Source organism: Mauremys mutica, chromosome 2 (assembly GCF_020497125.1).
Source record: "Mauremys mutica isolate MM-2020 ecotype Southern chromosome 2, ASM2049712v1, whole genome shotgun sequence".
Taxonomy (NCBI): domain Eukaryota; kingdom Metazoa; phylum Chordata; order Testudines; family Geoemydidae; genus Mauremys; species Mauremys mutica.
Window position 1 is genome coordinate 4,996,975 of NC_059073.1, and position 21,381 is coordinate 5,018,355.

The 21,381-nt window shown below is 56.2% G+C and overlaps 1 protein-coding gene across 2 annotated transcripts in view; it reads right to left on the bottom strand.

Annotated features, from left to right (window-relative positions):
* The window catches only part of DGAT1 (diacylglycerol O-acyltransferase 1), a 28,516-nt gene extending 13,083 nt beyond the window's left edge, over nt 1–15,433 (bottom strand). The window contains exons 1-2 of one of the 2 annotated variants that reach the window (XM_045005547.1): nt 15,182–15,433; nt 3,110–3,197 (exon numbers count right to left, since the gene is read on the bottom strand). In XM_045005547.1, coding sequence (XP_044861482.1) covers nt 3,110–3,197; nt 15,182–15,357 — 264 coding nt within the window. In that variant the 5' untranslated portion in view covers nt 15,358–15,433. The remainder of the gene's footprint in view (nt 1–3,109; nt 3,198–15,181) is intronic. The other variant, XM_045005546.1, reaches the window with a different exon arrangement.
* Nucleotides 15,434–21,381: the final 5,948 nt, after the last annotated feature.

Here is a 21,381-nt window from a genome sequence, read left to right on the forward strand (position 1 = left end):
GTCTGTCAGTGCCTGAGACATGGCACTTCAGCCCGACCCTGCGTGTGCGACCCTGGGGCTGGCTGGGTTCTACCCCGGGAGTTGAGGAAGTTTTGAGCAAGCGCATGTTTCTCCATTTCCTGTGCTTGGGAGTCACATGCTCCCCACCGCACAACGGGGAGTTCACACCCTCTTCCCACACTTGCTCCCGCTTTGTTTTGACTTGGGACAGGACAGCTGCTTCCTACCACAGCCCTCAGAGCCACCCCCCAGCCCCTTCCGGCAGCCTGGCCGCTGGCCCTGGGCATCTGCAGTGCAGCTCATTGCCTGGAGAGGTTCCCTCGGCTCAGTCCTGCCCGTTCGCTCGGCTCAGAGCTCTCCCTGCCTGGGCTCGGCTTTGAGCCGCAGCATCAGGCGGTTTCCTAACCCCACAAAGGGGCCTTGCCGCACAAGCCTGAACCTGCCGTACTCAGCCACGTGGCAGCTCCAAGGCAGGTTATTAACAGTCGCCCTCCCGCTGCCGGCAGCTCCAGCCCCACCCTGCTGCTGGTCAGGGTTCAGCTCAGCACTCCCCCGCAGCCCGCGGGAGGCGGGCGCCGAGCCAAAGGGCACCGAGCAGTGAGCAACAGGGGCGGGTGCTGTGCCAGCAGCTTGGGGAGCTGCCGAGAACCCAGCAGCCCAGCACAACGCGCCTGCTGTGGGCGAGCGCTGACTGGCCCCAGGGCGCTGGGGGGGCAAGATGGAGACAGGCAAACCCTGCAAGAGCTTGAGCCTCACCCCCCTTCACCAGGCGAGACCCCTCAGGCCGCTGCTCCGCCGCCTCCCCACAACCGCTGGCTGTCAGGGGTCTCACAGGCCACACGCCCGCCACGCGGGTCAATACGGCACCTTCCAGGCCTCAGGACAGGGGTCGGTCAGGTCTCTGTGCAGCCCCAGACGGGGGCTGGGGGCGGGGGGAAGCTTTGCCCAGCCCAGGGCCATGGGTCGCTGGAGTCGGCCCTGGCCCTGGCTGGCAGGGTTCTGCAGCTTCCCACCCCACACCTGGGCCTGCACCGCAGGCGTCTCCCCAGAGCGGTGGTGGGGACTTCACCTGCCCGAGGAACTGAGGGTTAACAGCCTCCACTGCTGGCCCTGCGCTGACAGGCAGGCGTTTCCGTGACTGCCACATGGGTCACTTCCAGAGCCAGCAGGAGCCTCTTCCCTCCCCCACCCTAGGCTCCAGTGTCCCAGTCTAGACGGAGCGCTTGCACCACAGGAGAGAGGCCGTACAAGGGCCACTGCCAGCACAGGACGTGAGTCATGAGGGAGATAAGAGGCCACAGCCCGTGCTGCAGATCCCAGCGTCCCCAGTCCCCTTTGGAAAGGGTCAGAGGCCTTCAGTCAACAAGCGTTTCTCCTAGCAAAGGGGCCAGCAGGAGACCAGGTCCCTGCGGCGCCTCCTGCCCGACTGGTGTCACTGCCTCCGGGGGCAAACAAGTCCATGGATGCCCAGAGCAGAATCCAGCCGGGCTGCTCGGCCAGGCTCGCGGGTGCTGCCTCGGGTCACAGGAGGCAGGGCACCCAGGGAGCGGATCTGCCGGCGAAGGGTCTGTGCAGGCATGTGCCAGGCTGGCTCAGGCACGGCCACTGGGTCCAGTCGTGGTCCTTGGATCCCAGCTGGGTCCAGTTTGAGTCAGAGGCCCTGCTGCAGGTGTCCTGGAGGCCACTGGGGCCGTGTGCCTCACGCTGCCGGGGCAGAGAGGCAGGCGGGTGCTGAGGCAGGTGCAGACAGCTGTGCCCATTGCAGAGCCCGGGGCAGTTCCACCAGCCCCCAGGGAGGAGACGCTGGGGCAGGGAGGGTGGCAGCAGGTCGGAGTGGAGTGCTCACTAGTGCACTGGGCCAGCAGGAAATACGAGACAGGGCCCCTTGCCAGGGACAGGGCTGCCCCTTGCTGCCCGACAGCTCTGCCACCATCCGCAGCTCCGTGCCACGAGCAAGAGCGAGTTCCACAGAGCGCGGCTCTGCTGCCGCCAAGTCTCCTCCGCTCCCTTCCCAGGCAAATCAAATTAAACCCAGACTCCAGATTAACCAGCACCCCGGGGCACCTGTCCTGGCTGCAGACCCACAGCTGGGGGTGGGGTCACAACTCCCCCGAACGAGCTCTGCAACTGGGCTGCAGGTGGAGACCTTCAGCTGCCCAACTGCTCCTGGGCACAGAGCGTGGGGAGCCCAGCGTGCAGCCAGGCCCCATCACGGCCCTGCTGCTGCTACCCCCTTGGGTGCAGTTTGGTCTCGAGCTGCCCTGCAGCGAGGACTGGGCTAGGCTGGTACAGGGGCAGTGTCTGGCTGGCTCATGGCTCTCCTGGAGCAGAGCAGTTGGCCAGCTCCTTGCACGAGACAGGGAGCGACAGCCAGCGTGTCGGTCTGGGCATTAACGCCCAGAGGAGCAGGTGCCGGAGGTCCAGACGCCAGCCTTCAGCACCCTGGATGAGTAACCCCCGCACGGTGGGGAGAACCTGGCCCCGGCCCCCAGCAGGGACGCCAGCCTTCAGCACCCTGGATGAGTAACCCCCGCAGGGTGGGGAGAACCTGGCCCTGGCCCCCAGCAGGGACACCAGCCTTCAGCACCCTGGATGAGTAACCCCCGCACGGTGGGGAGAACCTGGCCCCGGCCCCCAGCAGGGACGCCAGCCTTCAGCACCCTGGATGAGTAACCCCCGCACGGTGGGGAGAACCTGGCCCTGGCCCCCAGCAGGGACGCCAGCCTTCAGCACCCTGGTTGAGTAACCCCCCGCAGGGTGGGGAGAACCTGGCCCCGGCCCCCAGCAGGGACGCCAGCCTTCAGCACCCTGGATGAGTAACCCCCGCACGGTGGGGAGAACCTGGCCCCGGCCCCCAGCAGGGACGCCAGCCTTCAGCACCCTGGATGAGTAACCCCCGCACGGTGGGGAGAACCTGGCCCTGGCCCCCAGCAGGGACGCCAGCCTTCAGCACCCTGGTTGAGTAACCCCCCGCACGGTGGGGAGAACCTGGCCCCGGCCCCCAGCAGGGACGCCAGCCTTCAGCACCCTGGATGAGTAACCCCCCGCATGGTGGGGAGAACCTGGCCCCGGCCCCCGTGCGGAAGGCCCAGGCACTGCTCACACTCACCAGCATCACCACACACCAGTTCAGGATGCCCCGGTAGTTGCTGTACCCGCTGGAGGAGCTGAGCAGAGACTCCTGCACCTTGTGACACCTGGCGAGAGAAGTCAGAGATCCCAGCAGATTATACCAGTCCCAGTGACAGGCGAGGACCCACAGGAGCCCCTCCCACCCCAGGCTCCAGCCCCCAGCAGCTCCAGCTTTGATTGCTGGCAGGTTATGTCCTAGCAAGACTGGCTGGGGCATCACCCTCTCATTTGCCAGCCCCCAGGCCAGCCGGTGACCACTACAGCCACTGCTCGTGTGCAGGGCGAGGGAGTCCTGGCATGGCCCAGCCGGTACGAGAGCTGGCCACACGCGGCCCGGCAGGCCAGGGACCCCAGAGCTAGTCACACCAGGGAGCCCCAGGAGTGGGGGGACCAGGAAGCTGGAGGAATGGACACAAAATGTTTAGACTTTCACAAGTCAGACTCGGAGGCCAGGAGACCCCAGCAGGTCTCTCGTCTGCCTTCCTGCACGTCGGAGCCCCTGTGCCAGCCCCACAGGCTGGAATCTGGGCCACGCCGGGGCAGCCTGACAGCTGCCATCTGATGGCCAGTGGGTCCCCGTTCGGTGGAGTGTCCACGCTCTACTGGGGCAGCTGGTCACCCCCAGGATGGACGGGCCCTGGGGGCTCACAGGCACCGCAGCGGGCAGGTGTGGGAGAACCTGGCACGGTTTCTGCTGCAGAGTTCGGGACTAGACCCTGAGCCCGGCACAGCCAAGGGTCTGTCTGCACAGCTGCCCCTGGCCCATGCCGCGGGGGGGGGGGGGGTGTTTCACTGCAGTGGAGATGGCTGGGCTTGGGACCTGGACTCCAGGTCCAGTGAGCTGGGAGGGTCCCTCAGCTTGGGCTCCTGCCCAAGCCCAGACGTCTATAGAGCAACGAAACAGCCCCACAGCCCGAGCCCCAGGAGCCCGGCCCAGCCGCGGGTGGTTCTTTACTGTGTAGACAGCTCCAGAGAGCCCCAAGGTGTGGGACGAGAGGGGCTGACAACGGGCTCCTCTGGCGCCATGGGGCTCTCCCAGGAGCTGCAGCCTTTCCAGGACCTGCTCCAGACAGCGGAACGAACTCCCCTCAGGAACTAAGGGCCAGCCCAAGCCTCCCCACCTTCTGCTCGGGCTGCTGCCTGCCAGACCTCTGCTGAGAGACAGCGCAGCAGAGACAGCAAAATCTCTACCCGAGAGAGACCTGGCGTGGTGCACCCTGCTCCCCTGGGGAGCGAGAACACAGGCAGATCCGTCACCCTGCTAAGTGCACAGCGGGAAAGTGCCTGGATACTCCGCAAGAGCTGCCACAGAACAGGACGCAGCACCGTGCTCGCGCCGGTCGCTGCAGGAGTCGCCAGCGCCAGAGAGCTGAGCAAACAGCACAGCCGGGTGCTGGTTTCTGAGCCGCCTCCGCCAGGGGGTTCAGAGACAGCCAGTTCCACGCAGTGGGGCAGCGGCCCATGGCCAAGCACCTCACTCCCTCTCCACCCCATACACAATCGGTCCCCCGCGTAACCTGTCCAACGTTACCGACACCCAGAGATTAAGCAAGGAGTCTGTTACTTGAACATTAATCACAACCTCTTAAGCTACTGAGTTAAGCCTCTTGGCCAGCCTCAGGAGCCATTCCGGAGCGGGCCGGGGAGGGGACTGTGCCACTAGCCAGCAGGAGCAAGACCCTTCCCACTCACTGGCTGTCAGCCTGCTCCAGAGCAGGGAGAGCCCCGTTCACACCAGTGCTGGGCTCGGGGGAGGCTTGGGCACAGACCACCCAGAGCTTGGGCAGAGCTCGCTATTCCCTCCCCCCGGGAGGAGTCTCACCCCTAGTGTTAGTGATCCGCACGCACACTGCTGCTAGTGCCGACACCATGCTGCAGAGCAGGCGTGCACCACCCAAGGGAGCTGCTGCAGGGACCAGGATACATGGCCACACGTGACAGGTCCTAGGGGAGTACGGTGGTACCAGTCGATACATGTGGCTGCAGCAGCAGGGAGCAGCCAGACCCCTCCTCCAGGCATTATCTCAAACAGGTCCATGCAGCTGGAAGACCCCCGAGGTGGTATCGTGTGGATTCAAGGCCCCGGGAGACTGCAAGGCTTGTTTGAGTCGTGCGGACAGGGTGCAAGAGGCCCGGCTTTCACATGGGTGCAGCATTTAACTAGGGTAACCGCTCGTGGTGGGCGAATGGCCCTCCCCTCGGGGCCACGGTGTGCCTGCCAGGTGGATGGTGCACTCTGGGCTGGCACAGCATTGGCATGGGACTGGGCGGCAGAGAGCCAGGAATTCCAAAGCGGACGGCACAGCCAGGGTCAGAGTGGGACGAGAAGCAGCCGCTAGAGGCACTTGTGCTTGCACAAGTAATCAGACTGGGAGCCAGTGACGGCACCTGCCCAGGGGACACCAGGGAGCTGAAAATCCTGCTCATGGCATGTACCTGGCCAGACACAGGGGTTTTACGCTCAGCTGGGGCCAGAATGTGGCATCAGGTCTCAGCCCAGGCCAGATTGGCCGGGAACAGGCTTCTGTATCCCCTTACCTAGGAGTACTTGAGCTGGGATTATCCCAGGATCAAGGCAGCGATATCCCACCGAGTTTCCCCACCGCTAAGGGCCCTGCTGAGCCTCTTACGAGGAGACAGCCAGACAAGTCAGAGCGCCGGCTGCTGGGAGTTCAGACTCGGGTCTGTGCCGTTCGATCCTGCTCGCCCGTTTCCTGGTCCAACACTCAGGAACTCTTCTGCATATGAATGCTAGGCAGCCGCCCGCTCTCTCCTCATCCAGGGCTGGGGAGTGATGCACACAGCCAGGGTCTGCGGGAAGGCAGACAGCAGGCCCCCCGCTGCACTGGCAGAGGCCAGATGCAGACTTGCCTTTTCGTAACAGACACCCAGAGCCACCACTGTGGGTCTAGGACACAGCAGCGAGGAGTGGCAGCCACTTTAGATCCCTGCAAGGGTTTTCCATTGAAATTAGAAGTGGTTTGAATCATTTCTAGGCACCAAATTTAGACACTCAATTTTCTCCGGCAGCAGCAGGCTAACCCCCGCGAGCTAGAGCCAGGGCAGGAAAGGCTGAGCGGGGGCGGCAGTGAGGTCAGGGAGGAGGGAGAGATTTGCCGCTGTGTCTGGGGAGTCACCGTAGTGAGGGACAGGAGGCTTGTGCTGACTGTACTGAAGGGACCTCTCTTACAGCCGGCCGGCCGACCAGCCTCGTGCACACTGGGGTTGCTATTTTAGACACAATGCAGTCAGACTGAACTGACATTGCTAGAGCTGCGTCTGGTCCTTAAGAACCGAAGCCAAGAGGTAAAGGACTTGCTCGGAGTCAGCTGAAGTGGAACCCAGGTGTCCTGTGACAGACACGCCACCTTTAATCGCCTGTGTCCACATTCTACGGCAGCACTTGGGATACGCCCCAGGAGTGTTTGTACCTTCCTGGCTCAATCAGGTGGGGATGGGATTAAGAACCCTGAACTATAGTGAGAGGCCAAGTCCAGGGCAGGGTCTCTTCTGGACTGTCCGAGCAAGAAGATTAAGGACCCCTCACCCCACACCAGGCTAGAAAGTCAGTGGCCAGCCTCAGCACTGCAGCTTCCAGCAGGGTTTTGACTCCTCTCCTTCTACATCCTTCCTGGCTGGGACTTGCTCTCCACGGCGGAGGCTTCCCTGTAATCCTCAGAGAAAGAGCAGCCTCTGCACCCGCTGATCAAACCAAGTGATGTTCTTTTGATCATAACACAGGAGAAGTGTCTCTCCTGGCTAGACAACAGCCGTCTGCGCCGCAGCGTTTAACAGCAGGGGGCTCCTGCTGTCGGGGGGATGCCACAGGATGCCTCTGAAGGCGGCTCTGCAGAAATGGCTCCCTCCCTACCCTTCACTCGTTCCCCCAAGGCAGCGCCGGCCCTGCCAAAAGAAGAAGTCTGACCACCCCTTAGCCCTTTGCCACCCGTAACTCATGGGGAGCACAGGATTCTCGTTAGCCTTGCGTGCTGTGCCCAAGGCAGGGGACCGGAGCTCACTTAGCACCGGGGGGATACAAATCACATTCTTTGTGAAACAAAACCAATAAAATTGGATTTTTTAAAATTTAAAATCAGATTTGAGGAAAAACTTATCTAAAGATGTTTTAATTCATGTACGTTAGAGCTGAAAGGTATCACCATGGAATAGGGGTTATCAATTCTAATTCTACAGTACGAGACAAATATCCAGGTAATGTTTAAGGAAAGTTTTGTAAACAAGTTCCAATAGTTCGTGGATTAGGGACCCAATCTTATGAGGTTCCACAGGCTTCTGGACAGATTAACCTAAATAACCTTTCTATCTCCCCAATGGGACTCAGTGCTCAGTCTAGAAGATACCAGAGAGGTTTAGTTTTGCAGTTCTCAAACTGTGAATTTGCATCTCCAGACAAAACATGCTTGTTAACAAAAGAGTTTTTAAATAAATATACAGAGGTGAGAAATAACAGACCTCAACCCTATGGTCCCTCTGCAAATGTGTGTACACAGAGTCAATCCCTTACCTCTCTCTAAAAGTGCAAAGTTTCAAAGAGTTCAGTGACCAGAACAGGGGTCCCCAATGCGGCACCCGCCGGGGCATCCACATGCGCCCGCCTACTGGCCGCTGGACAAGCAGCCGCCGAAACGTGGCAATGCCAAGAAGTGCCACCGCCAAAATCCTGCCGAATTTCAGCAGCGACGCCTCTTGACATCATTGCTTCACAGTGGCATTTCAGCGGCTGCTTGTCCAGCGGCCACGGTCCTTGGCCACTAGTCATCTGGCACCCGCCCCATGGAAAAGCTTGGGGACCACTGGACTAGAAGATCGTTGGTGGCGGAATAGATCCGGACAAGGAGAAGAAGTCTGGAGATAAATGTGAGAAGGGAGGGATGGGCAGTAGAAACAAAAGTGAAACTGGTTGAGCAGCATATTCCAGAAGTCTTGAGGTCTTTCTGAGTGTAGCCTTCACTGATTTGAGATCTGCCAGACCATTCTCTCACTAGAAGGGAAAGCCTATGCTGGCAGCAGGCTGTAAAAGAGACCCAGTTTGGGAATAAGAACCATTCAAGAAATGTGTTTGCTGATATTTTAAAGAAAGTCACAGCAGTGAACTGGTGGAAGTCACTTCAGTACGTGGATTCAGAGACGACTGTTGAAGTGATGATCTCACTTTTAACAGCAGTAGCTTCTTCTGCCGGTGTAGAAAGAATATTTTCTTCCTTTGCACTAATTCATTCCAAACTGAGAAATCATTTGGGACCTGAAAAAGCAGGAAAGCTTGTTTTTCTTTTCCAGATTATGAACAAACAGGAAAATGAAGGTGAAGACGACTGAGTTAGATGCAGAAGCCAATATTTTAAGTTTCTCAGTTGACTGGGCTGACAGTCAATTTAAAAAATGTTTTTAAATATTTAATTTAACTATTTGTTAAAATTCTTTAACAAACCTATTTAAAAACTTGAATGTTTAGCTAAATTCAAAAATTCATATGCTTGTTTTGTTAAAATATTGTATGTTTGCTGTGGAAAAAATCCAGAATACATAACATTGTTTTAGTTAAATAAAACAATTTAAATGTCTGTCTGGTGATGTTCTCCTCCTAATACAGCATGGCAAGGAAATTCATGGATTTCTATAAAAGTGCATTCTTGTTGGTTGGTATAACTGTAATGCGTTCCTCACAACTCGGATGTAGGGTTTATTTTTAGAAGGTACACACTATACATTTTAAAAGTGATTTATTCTGAAAACTTTTCAGATTAGTTTTACAGCTATTTCAGAAAATGAATGATTGGTTATTTCATTTACCAAAGGTAATTGAAGCTGATCGTTCACCTCCCAATGACTTCATAAATATCTCCAGTTCAACAGGTTAATCATTAATATTTAGAGGTTAAATCGAGTCTTCCTGACCAGGGCTTTGGAGCAAAGCCCGGAGCTGGAGCGTGGAGCAGCTCTGGAGCAGTGGAGCTGCAGGTTTTTGCCTGGAGCGGGAACCCAGCTCCCAAGTGCTGCTCCTGACTAGTGATTTCAGTCATGATTTAATCAAATCCACCCTGCTTAGCTCTGAGCGGAGCGCGCAGCTCTGCCCGCCTGCACCTTGACTGGGGTCAGAGAGCATCCCAGTGCCTTTCCCAGCCCAGCTCTAGCCAGTCCACAAACGTCTGGCTCAGTTCCTGCCTAGGGCCACTTCTCCAGTGGCCAGTCAGAGAGGGGGCACACGCACACACCTTCCTGCCCCACCCCAGCATTTCTAGCCCCAGACAGGCAGAGAAAGTGACACGCTGAAGAAATGGCCTTATCCCCGGCACTCCTCTCGCTAGCAGTTGGGCTGCCTCTAGCCAGGCAGGCTGCACGAGGAGCTGTGCTTAGCCAGCTGACAAGCCCCCTGCACGGTATATTTCCATCACTTGGGCTTTGCTGCAGACACTTTGCTCCCCTTCTACCACTAACCCCAGCACCACTGAGTGCCAGACTGTGACCCCTGGAGGCTTGGCTGCTCCTCACCCCCCTGGGGTCGTCGTCGTCCTCCTCCACACAGCACAGGGGGGAGGGCAGAGTCCTGGCCCCTGTTCCTCCCTAGCAAAGCCAGGGGACACTGCCTGGGCATCTCCTCCTTCCCCAGAGCGGGGAACTGACTCCTCAGGCAGCGGAGCAGGAGCAGCACCTTGGGCAAGGGAGGTGGATTCCGCTCAATCTTGCCCCCAGGTGCTGCACCTGAGCCTGCCCGAAAAGGGGGCTGCTCTCCAAGCTAACCAGAGCAGGAAGTGGCCGGCCAGCCACCAGGAGAAAACAGGTTATAGGCCATGTGCCTGCAGAGCAGGAGCCAGCCAAGCCTGTGGCTTACAAAAACCAACCCTTGCAGTGCCACAAGCACTATGACCCCTTTGCAGGCTGCGGTTCACGTAAATGCCATGTCCCACCTTGCACTGCGACTCCATCAGCGCCTGTGCGAAGCAGCAACCTGCTGCATCAGGGGAGCACTGATCCTTGAGAGCCGCAGGGGACTTCAAACCAGCATCACAGCATGTGTTCTTTGCACTGCACTGCTACCACTGCCATCTTTCCGATGAGGAAACAGCAGTTCTGACCAGTGTTGAGAGATCCCATGGCAATCCATAAAGGGAAGGGTCTCTCCCTGAATTCCCAGGGAAACGCCAATCCTGTTACTCCCCCAACCCTACGACACACCCCCTCACAGTCTCATTTGGATGTGGGATTCTTTACTGTGTTCCACTATGCTGTTTAACACCATCATGCAGCACCCCTGAGGAGGCTGCACATCACTGGCAGATGAAGTGAGCCACGAAGACTCACGGAAGCGTAGGACCAGTAGGGCCCTCGAGGGGTCAGCTGGTCCAGTTCCCGGAAATCAAGGCAGGACTAAGTAATAACCAGACCATCCCTGGCAGGTGTCTCACCTGTTCATTCCACAACACCACAACCATACGGGCTTCCAGCCATTAAAGTGGGAGGCAAGGGATGGCCCAGGGGTGCAGGCACTAGGACTAGGGGTTCAATCCCCCTCCTCACCACAGGCAGTGGGTGACCTTTGGCAAGTCTCAGCTCCCCATAGGCACACTAGGGTAACCGCCCTGCCCTGCCCTACGTGGGGGAAGAAAGCCAAGAAAGGGTGTGCGGTTCAGACACTGCAGTGACAGGGGGCGGGGAGACGGGTTTTGGAATCCTTCAGAAGGCTAGCGGCGAGCTGTACACATGGCTAGTCACAGGGCCGGCTTTAGGAAGTGTGGGGCCCAATTCGAACAGTTTTGGCAGGGCCCCAGCAGGGATGACAAAAAAACCAAAACCCCACATGTAAAAAAAAAAAAACCCCACCACCACATGGGGCTTGTACTCAACGGGAGGTGCTCTGAGTCTTTGGTGGCACTTCGGCAGTGGGTCCTTCACTCGCTCCAGGTCTTCGGCGGCACTGAAGGACCTGCCGCCGAAGTGCCGCCAAAGAGCCAGAGCAAGTGAAGGAGACACCACCGAAGTGCTGCTGAAGACCCAGAGCGTCGCCGGGTGAGTAAAAATTAAAAAGGCGTCTCTAGCCAGGGAAGGGATTCTCACTGGGCGCGGGGCCCTCTTAGGCGCTGGGCCCAATTCGGGGGAATTGGTGGAATTGGCTTAAAGCCGGCCCTGGCTAGTCACTACGTGGCCACTTGTCCTCCCTCCAGGCGGGACTCACTTGTTCTCTCCAGTCTAAAGAGGAGCCTGAGCTCAGAGCAGAGGCTGGCTGATGCTGAGACAGTGGGGCCTTGATCCAGGCTGCAGCCTCTCGGCAATACTGTCAGCAGTTAGCTCCAGCAATGCAACGGCCGTCTCCAGGTGGAACGGATCCCAGACCTTCAGCTCGGCTCACGCACATGAGTCAGTTTGCTTGGGACCAAGATTAAGCAGCAGACACCGTCATGTGCTTTTGTTCTCTGCGCTCCAGATTTGGCAGCAAGTCTCACACGCTGGGTTCTATTATCAGCCTCCAGCAGGCAACTCACCTACGTCAGCTGAGCAACTCTCCTGGCTCATGCTCCCTCTGAAAAATCTCCAGCTCCTGTGGGCTCTGAGACTGCACCTCCCCACGCTCCCTCCCTGGCACTAACTGTGAAGAGACAGGGCCTTAATCACTGCTGGCATTTCTGCTTCAGGGCAAGAGTGACTCCCCCCGCCACTCGATTGGCTCGTACCCCTGTCTCAGCCAGCAAACTCCCTTCTCCCAGAAAGAGGGTGGAGTAGAGGCATTAGACCCGTGCCAGGTGGGAGACAGGACTACGAGACCAGCGTGGAGGGGACGTGTACAGTAGCTGACATGCTGGGGGCCCCACCCCAGGAAGGCCTACGGCTGGTACGACTGTGCCAGGCCACAAGGGGGAGACGAGATGCCCAAGCCGCCAGCAGCTTGGATTTGTACAGCGAGGAAAGAACTTTTGAAATCGCTGTTGACAGACCAGCTCGGAGAATCCTGGAGACATTCAAGATACAAATCCAGCCTTGCTGGCACCTCCCAGGATGCTGCTGCTCATTCCTGGCTTTGCTGAATGCTCCGCGAGGCAGAGAGGAGAGGGCAGGCATGCCAGTCGGCAGAGTCAGGACCGCGCCGGGAGCCTTGCCGTTCCTGTCATGCAATGTCAGGCATATCTACAGCACCCAGCGCTCTGGGGTCTCTACAGCATTTCCCAAGCTGTGGGGCAGGACCCCAAACGGGCGTCACAGCAATCTCGTGGGCAGAGGACACCAGTTTGCGCCGCACAGCGTGACTTCACGTGCCTGGTACGTGCAAGGCCCCAATGCACGGAGGATGCCGTTTTGTAGAGCATTCTCCACACAGTGCGACCTCACGTGCACTAAAGGTACGAGGTCACACTGAGTGGAGGATGCCATTTTGTAGAGCAAAAACTGGCATCATCCATGCTGTCTGGGGTCCTGGAAGGAAACCGTTCATTTAAACGGGGTTATGCCAGCAAACAGTTTGGGAACCCCTCGCGCCCTGCCCCCCAACTAGTGAATTCACAGAACACCCTAGAGCAGGGGTAGGCAACCTATGGCCCGGGTGCCGAAGGCAGCACATGAGCTGATTTTCAGGGCACTCACACTGCCCAGGTCCTGGCCACCGGTCCAGGGGCTCTGCATTTTAATTTAAATTTTAAATGAAGCTTCTTAAACATTTTTAAAACCTTATTTACTTTACATACAATAGTTTAGTTATATATTATAGATTTACAGAAAGAGACCTTCTAAAAATGTTAGAATGCATGACTGGCACATGAAACCTTAAATCAGAGTGAATAACTGAAGACTCGGCACAGCACTGCTGAAAGGTTGCTGATCCCTGCCCTAGAGGGTCGAACTTCGCAACCAGCAAGATAAGGGAGCAAAGTCACTTAGTGTGGGGTGCTCACGGTGCTGGTCTCGCTATCAGGGGGTTTAGAGGCAGAGGTTCAGGCCAGACAGGACCACCAGATCCCCTAGTCTGACCTGCACGCCACAGGCCACCAGCACCCACACACTAAACCCAGCTGTGGAGAGGAGACCCATGGCACACTGGACTGGTGTGTGCCACAGGCAGAGAACAGCAGGGACCATGGGGCACTGGTGCCCAAGGCGCTGCAATGGCAGGGGACTGATTCAGTGAGCTGCACCCAGCTAATCCTGGCAAGTGACCCACACGCTGCAGGGGAAGGCAACCACCCCCCATGGTCCTTGTCAGTCTGACCCAGGGGGGAGGGGGGCGCGACACAGGACAATGACACACCCCTGCCCACGTATAGATCAGGGAGACCCTGGCATGTGAGCCAGAACCAGCAAGAGAAGGCTTGGTGCCAGCTCAGAGCCCTGACTCACCCTGCCCAATGTCCCACCTCCTGCCATGGCCTTCTCTGATGCTTCAGAGAAAGCAGAAACTCTCAGAATACACTGGGGGGAGGAGGGGAATCCCTTCCTGACCCCTGCTGATGGCTGGCTGAAACCCTGAAGCATGAGCTTTAGGAACACAAGACAGACACTGGAAGAGAGCCCCAGGGTTGCAGAGCCCTGTCCCCCACCATCACAAGCAACCCCGTCATACAACTGCACTCAGCCAGTGCAGCCCCCGAGAGGCTCTCAGATGGCCGTGGAAAGTTGACCAGTCAATGTGCATTTCTCTTCCCTGGTTACAAGTGCTGATTCGCATGAGGGGATGTTATAAACACACCAAGGATGCTCTCAAAACGCCACCACATTACGGGATTGTAGCTCTCCAGGTGCAGTCCCAAGAAACCAGCCCCATATTAAGATCCACTTTAGAGCCTGGGAACCCATAGCAAATCCCTCCTGCCTGAGGACTGGGATTACCTCCCCCAGGCGACAAACCAGCCGCCAGCAGGAGCAAGGCAGGAACCCTGTTCCAGGGCAGCGTTTGATACGATGTCACAAGATCCCTGCCAGGGAAGTTCACTCAAGTTGGCCTAGATACAAGTGTTTCCATGTGGCCTGAAACTGGCAGAAAAGGTAAACAAAGGGATGATAAATGGCAACAGGGTGAGGCCTCAGGAGTCAGGGCCGGCCTCCTTTACAATGCTAATCCTTCCCCGTTTATAGGGCCGCCCCCCTTCCCCGCCTCTCCCCCCTCACCAACCCTACACAGCCGCAGCACTCTCCCCTTGGAGCAGAGGGCAGGGGATGTGCATTGGCCACTCCTCTTAATGTAGCGTCCTGTGCAAGAGCCAGATTAGAAATATGGGCATAAAACAAGCGGAAGCCAAGTGGATGAGACACTCACTACACCTTCGTGCACCACTGGTGTAATCAAGTCAGAGCACGGGGACAGACCTGGTCTGTGCAGAGGGAATTGCTCTTTGAACCATGCTCGGGGCTTATCTGCACGCACAGTTCTCTGCGCTGGCAGCACAACTGTGTGAGTCAGACATATAACTGCAGCTACGCTGCACAGACAGCCTTGGACATCGTTAGGGTCAAGAGTTAACACGGTCACACCACTCCAGCTAGGTGGGATCCAGACTATGGGGTACGAGGGCTCACAAACATCTCCCCCACAGCTCCCAGGGTGGGGGGCAGGGACAGGTATGTAGGGGCAGCACTAGGTGTGGGCTCTGAAGTCTGTCCCGTTGCTGGGAGAGAGGCCAGATCACCCCAGCTGGAAGGGGCCACAAGGGGGGAACCCCCTGGGCACCTGGGCCCAAAGGAACACGGGGGGGGGTCATGGACCCAGGCAAAGGGGAGCTCCTCCTAGGCTACAGGGGCCTGGACCAGACTATAGGAGGCCCTAGCCCCCCCCAGTGCACAGCACCCCCGGGGGACCCGAGCTACAGGAGCCCCCTGGGGGGGCCGGGCTCTCAGGGGCCCCATAGGGGAAGGGGAGACACAGGCTCAGGGGCCCCCACCCCCCGTGCACAGCACCCCCGGGGGCGGGGACGGGCGGGCTGCTGGGCCCCCCCCCCCGGGGGCGGGCGGGCTGCCGGGGGCCCCCCCCCGGGGGGCGGGGACGGGCGGGCTGCCGGGGGCCCCCCCCCGGGGGGCGGGGACGGGCGGGCTGCCGGGGGCCCCCCCTTACCTCAAGTCCCCGCAGTTGTCGGGGTCGCTCTCGGCGGGGGGCTCCGCTGCCCGCTCCGGCCCCCCCCGGGGCGGCTCCGCCTCCCGCTCGGGCTCCCCCTCGGCCGGGCTGCCCGCGCTGGGCCGCCGGGGCCCGGACCTCCTGCGGCGGGAGCCGCCCGCGCCGCGCTCCCCCATGCCTGGCTCTGCGGGGCCCCCGCCGGGCTGCGTGAGCTGCTCGCCGCGCCCCTCCAGCACGCCCCGCCCGGCTCCGCCTCCCGGCCACCGTAACCGCCCCGCGGCACCACGGGATATGTAGTCCCGGCCACGCCCCTCCAGCACGCCCCGCCCGGCTCCGCCTCCCGGCCACCGTAACCGCCCCGCGGCACCACGGGATATGTAGTCCCAGCCACACTCCAGCGAAGCTCCGCGGACGAAGCATGCTGGGAGATGTAGTCCCATCCCCCTTACTGCGTCCCCCCCGCGCCCCCCATTGCATCCCACCCCCTGCACTCCCATCCCCCCCTCATCCCATCTCGCCCTGCGCCTGAGGGTGGGGGGCGGGGCAGTGCGTGGACCCCCCACCCCGGCAGCCCCTCAGGCTAGGAGCCGGACATGCCGGCTGCTTCCTGACCCAGGAGCCGCGCGGTCCGCAGGGAGCCTGCCAGCCCCGCTGCGACACTGCGCAACCCGGACATTCAATGGCTCGAACCAGCAGGATCCCTTTTGGACCGGGTGTTCCAGTCCAAACCCGGAGACCTGGTCACCCTACCAAGGGGTCATGGTGGTGGGTCACTGGGCCGTCCCTGGGTAGCTGGGCAGCTCTGCTGCAATGGGGCAGGGAGAGACAGTGCGGATAACCCATGGCCACAGCCCACAGTGACAGAAACGTGGGCCTGGAGAGGCCACGGACTTCATCCCTCCCGTGGTGGGGCAGGGCCGAGGAACCCTAGACCAGCCCTGGCAGGGGTTTGTCCAGCCAGTGATGGGGACCCTACAGCCCCCCGGGCCGCCTGTTCCAGAGCTTAGCTCCCAGCCTGTTCCAGAGCTTAACTCCTCAGCCTGTTCCTAATCTCTAACCGAAACCTCCCCTGCTGCAGGTTCAGCCCGTTACTTCCTCTCCTACCCTCAGCACCCCGGAGAACGGCTGATCCCAGCTCTTAACCGATTTGAAGACTGTTATCAGGTCCTCCTCAGCTTCCCTTTTTTCAAAACTAAACAGACCCAGGTTTTTAACCTTTCCTCGCAGGTCTGGTTTTCTAAATCTCACAGGAGAGTTTTGGAGGGAGCAGCTCCAGCCTCTGTGCTTAGAGGTAGTGGATTTCATGAGCTGGTGCACGTCTGTGGGTTGTGTGTCTGACTCTTTGTTTGTTGTTCTCTGTGTGACTGGGCCGTAGGCCCCTGCGTGAGCCTGGGAGCGTTGATCAGCCCGGCTGTTTGAAGTCTCTGAGTGAATCACTTCATGGTGGTGAGGGGCGGAGCTGAGCAGAACTAAGCAAGGAAGGGTTGGTATAGATCGAGTACTTGCTAGGTTAACTTGAGAGCTGCAAACAGGGGAGTTTCACAGAAAGCGTGAGAGGCTCAGTACTATGTGTGATATCAAGATGGCCGGCAATGGAACAGTGGTGGTGACCGGCAACGCATGTGCCATGGTCTCTTTCCTACCTCAAACCTGAAGGGATTTTCTGCGCATGAAGTGCATGTTGGTGGCTGTGCTGGAGGGAAAGATTCTTGGATTGAAGGGGTAAGTTACACTAAGAACCAGAGAAACGGAAGAGTTCCTGGACCCCCAGGTTTGGGAAACACCGGTACCCCAGGTTCGAGGAAGAATGGAGCTGGCTACAAAGAAATTGATGAGAGAGAGAGTCAGAGAGGAGGCCTGGCAGTTCGTAACCACCAGAGGCAGGAAGTCACAGCAGCGTTCAACACAGGTGGAGACAGCTGAGGCTAGATAGACTGTGGCCCCCAGAGAGAAGAGAAGCAGGAGGAATTTCCAGTCAATACCAGGTCCTCAATGTGGACACTATGGGAGATACTGCTCAGAATCCAGCAGGTCCAAGGGAATGGAGAGGTATACGGGACAAGTGCGGATAGCAGCTCGTCCCAACCTATAAGAGAATAGAGCTTATCCACAAAGAGTTCTCCAACCATCCGAGGAAGGCAGATGAACCTTGTTGGAAATTCAATGCTCAAAAAAATCGAAAGAACATTCTGTAAGGGATAGGTGGACAATAGGATGGTGTGCTGCCTTCCTGAAGCCAAGATACAAGATGTCACTCTAAGATTAGATAAGCTTCTGAAGTTGACAGGCAAGGCTCCATGGGTGGTCGTTCCTATCAGCACGAAGGACACTGCATCACAGGATATCTCGCAGAGAGTAGATGACCTCAGGACACTCAGAGACATGCTGAAGAAGAAGAATGTCCAGGCCATGTTCTCTGAGACCCTTCCTGTCCCCTGAGCAAAGGAAGACTGAAGGCAGAAGATTCTGGCTGTGAATCGCTGGCTAGGTAAGTGGTGTAGGGTGGAGGGCTTTGGTTTTGTGGAGCATTGGTCCACCTTCTATGGGGAGAGGGGGCTGGATAGGTTGGATAGCCGAATGGGGACCAATCTCTTCGGGGACAGGCTGGCTGGAATGGTCAGGAAGGGGTTAAACTAATAGCAAAGGGGCGGGTAAAAATAGGGAAGCTCGGAGCGCTCAGCACAAAATCGCGATGTTGAGAATAGAATGAAGCAAGGAGCAAAGGACACGAAGAGAAGAAATTCTTGAATTGCCTCTACACCAATGGGCAACAGAGAAGAGGAACTGGAATTGCTCATTGATGAGTGTAAATGTGCTCGAGTCGGTATTCCTGAAACCTGCTGGGCTGATTCCCGTGACTGGAATGTTAAAGTCGATGGTTATAACCCATTTAGGAAGGACTGAGTGGGCAAACGAGGACGGGGAATGGCACTCTGTGTTAAAAATAGCATGACCTGTTTCTGAGTCACTGATAACTTGAAAGAAGATGATCTTGAATGCGTATGGATCAGTGCCCTAACAGATAAAGCACCAGATGGGGTGTCTCCTACAGGCCACCGAATCACATTCGGGAGCAGGATGACCACTTCCTTACCAGTTGATCTGTGTGCTCCTGGGGGACTTCAATCTTAGTGACATATGCTGGAGGTCGCATGCTGCCAGTTCTAAAACATCCTTGGAATTTCCAAGTATTACAGGTGATAATTTTCTAACTTAAAAAGTGTTGCAACCAATACGGGGGAATTCTACATTAGAGCTTGCACTAACAGATAAGGATGAACTGATCACGGAACTAAAAATTAAGAACATCAAAACAGCCATACTGGGTCAGACCAATTGTCCACCTCGCCTGGTATCCTGTCTTCTGACAGTGGCCAGTGCCAGACGCCTCTGGGGGAGTGAAGAGAACAGGGCAATGTATCAAGTGATCCATCCCCTGTCGTCAAGTCCGAGCTTCTGACAGTCAAAGATTTAGAGACACCCAGAGCATGGGGTTGCATCCTTGACCATCCTGGCCAATAGCCATTGATGGACCTGTCCTCCATGAACTTATTTAATTCTTTTTTGAACCCTGTTATAGTCTTGGCCTTCACAACATCCTCTGGCAAAGAGTTCCACAGGTTGACTCTGCGTTGTGTGAAGACATACTGCCTTATGCTTGTTTTAAATCTGCCTCCTATCCATTTCATTTGGTGGCTCCTAGTTCTTGTGTTATGAGAAGTAGTAAATAACACTTCCTTATCTACTTTCTCCACACCAGTCGTGATTTTATAGACCTCTATCATATCCCCCCTTAGCCGTCTCTTTTCCAAGCTAAACAGTCCTAGTCCTATTAATCTTTCCTCGTACAGAAGCTGTTCCATACCCCTAAACATTTTTGTTGCCCTTTTCTGAACCTTTTCCAAGTCCAATATATCTTTTTTGAGATGGGGCGACCACATCTGCGCACAGTATTCAAGCTGTGGGCGACCATGGATTTATATAGAGGCAATAAGATATTTTTTGTCTCCTTATCTATCCCTTTTCTAGCGGTTACCAACATTCTGTTCGCTTTTATGACACCGCTGCACATTGAGTGGATGTTTTCAGAGAACTTTCCACAATGACCCCAAGATCTTTCTTGAGTGGTAAGAGCTAATTTAGACCCCATCATTTTATATGTAGAGTTGGGATTATGTTTTCCAATGTGCATCACTTTGCATTTATCAACATTGAATTTCATCTGCCATTTTATTGCCCAGTCACCCAGTTTTGTGAGATCCTTTTGTAGCTCATCGCAGTCTGCCTGGGACTTAACTATCTTGAGTAATTTTGTATCATCTGCAAATTTTGCCACCTCACTGTTTACCCTCGTCCCTTTTTCCAGATCATTTATGAATACGTTGAATAGGACTGGGCCCTGGGGGACACCACTATTGACCTCTCTCCAGTCTGAAAACTGACCATTTATTCCTACCCTTTGTTTCCTATCTTTTAACTCGTCCATTAGACCAGGGATTCTCAACCTTTTTCTTTCGGAGAACCCCCCCCGCCCCAAACATGCTATAAAAACGCCACGGCCCACTTGTGCCACAACAACTGGTTTTCTGCATATAAAAGCCAGGGCCGGCATCAGGGGGTAGCAAACAGGGAAATTGCCCAGGGCCCCACATCACATAGGACACCGCAAAGCTAAGTTGCTCAGGCTTCTGCTTCAGCCCCAGTCGGCGGGGCTCAGGGCCCCAGGCTTCAGCCCCATGCGGTGGGACTTCGGCTTTCTGCCATGGGCCACAGCAAGTCTAACACTGGTCCTGCTTGGCGGAGGCCCTGACCTGCTCACCCCCACCCCCGCAAGGGGCCCCGAACCCCTGGTTGAAAAGCACTGCATTAGAGGACCTTCCCTCTTATCCCATGACAACTTACTTTGCTTAAGAGTATTTGGTGAGGGACCATGTCAAAAGCTTTCTGACAGTCCAAATACACTGGATCCACTGGATCCCCCTTGCTGACATGCTTGTCGACCTCCTCAAAGAATTCTAGTAGATTGGTGAGGCATGATTTCCCTGTACAAAAACCATGTTGACTCTTCCCCAACAAATCATGTTTATCTCTGTGTCTGATAATTCTGTTCTTGACTATAGTTTCAACCAATTTGCCGTGTACTGAAGGTAGGCTTACCGGCCTATAAGAGGATCGCCTCTGGAGCCTTTTAAAAAAAATTGGCATCACATTAGCTACCCTCCAGTCATTTGGTACAGAAGCAGATTTAAATGATAGGTTGCATTCCACTGTCAATAATTTTGCAATTTCACATTTGAAATTGAACTTCAGAACTCTTGGGTGATAAAATCTGGTCCTGGTGTTTTATTACTGTTTAGTTTATCAGTTTGTTCCAAAACCTCCTCTAATGACATCACAATTTGCAACAGTTCCTCAGATCTGTCACCTAAAAAGAATGGCTCAGGTTTGGGAATCTCCCTCGCATCCTCCACCATGAAGACCAATGCAAAGAATTCATTTAGTTTCTCTGCAATGGCCTTATCCCCCTTGAGTGCTCCTTTAGCATCTCGATCGTCCAGTGGCCCCACTGGTTGTTAGCAGGCTTCCTGCTTCTGATGTAGTTAGAAAAAAATTTGCTGTTACTTTTTGAGTCTTTGGCTGGCTGTTCTTCAAATTCTTTTTTGGCCTTCCTAATTGTATTTTTACACTTCAGTTACCAGAGTTTATGCTCCTTTCTATTTTCCTCACTAGGATTTAACTTCCACTTTTTAAAGGATGCCTTTTTGCCTCTCACTGCTTCTCTTACTTTGTTGTTTAGCCACAGTGGCGCTTTTTTGGGGTATACATTTAATTTGACTCTCTATTATAGTGTGTTAAAAAAGTTTCCATGCAGCTTGCAGGGATTTCACTTTTTGCGCTGTACCTTTTAATTTCTGTTTAACTAACCTCCTCATTTTTGTGTAGTTCCCCTTTCTGAAATTAAATGCTACAGCGTTGGGCTGCTGTGGTGTTTTCCCCACCACAGGGATGTTAAATGTAATTATATTATGGTCACTATTACCAAGTGGTCCAGCTAGATTCACCTCTTTTAGCCAGGGGTGGCTCTATGTGTTTTGCCGCCCCAAGCACGGCAGTCAGGCGGATTCGGCGGCATGCCGGCGGGAGGTCCGTGGTAACGCGGATTCGGCGACATGCCTGCGGGAGGTCCGCTGGTAACGCGG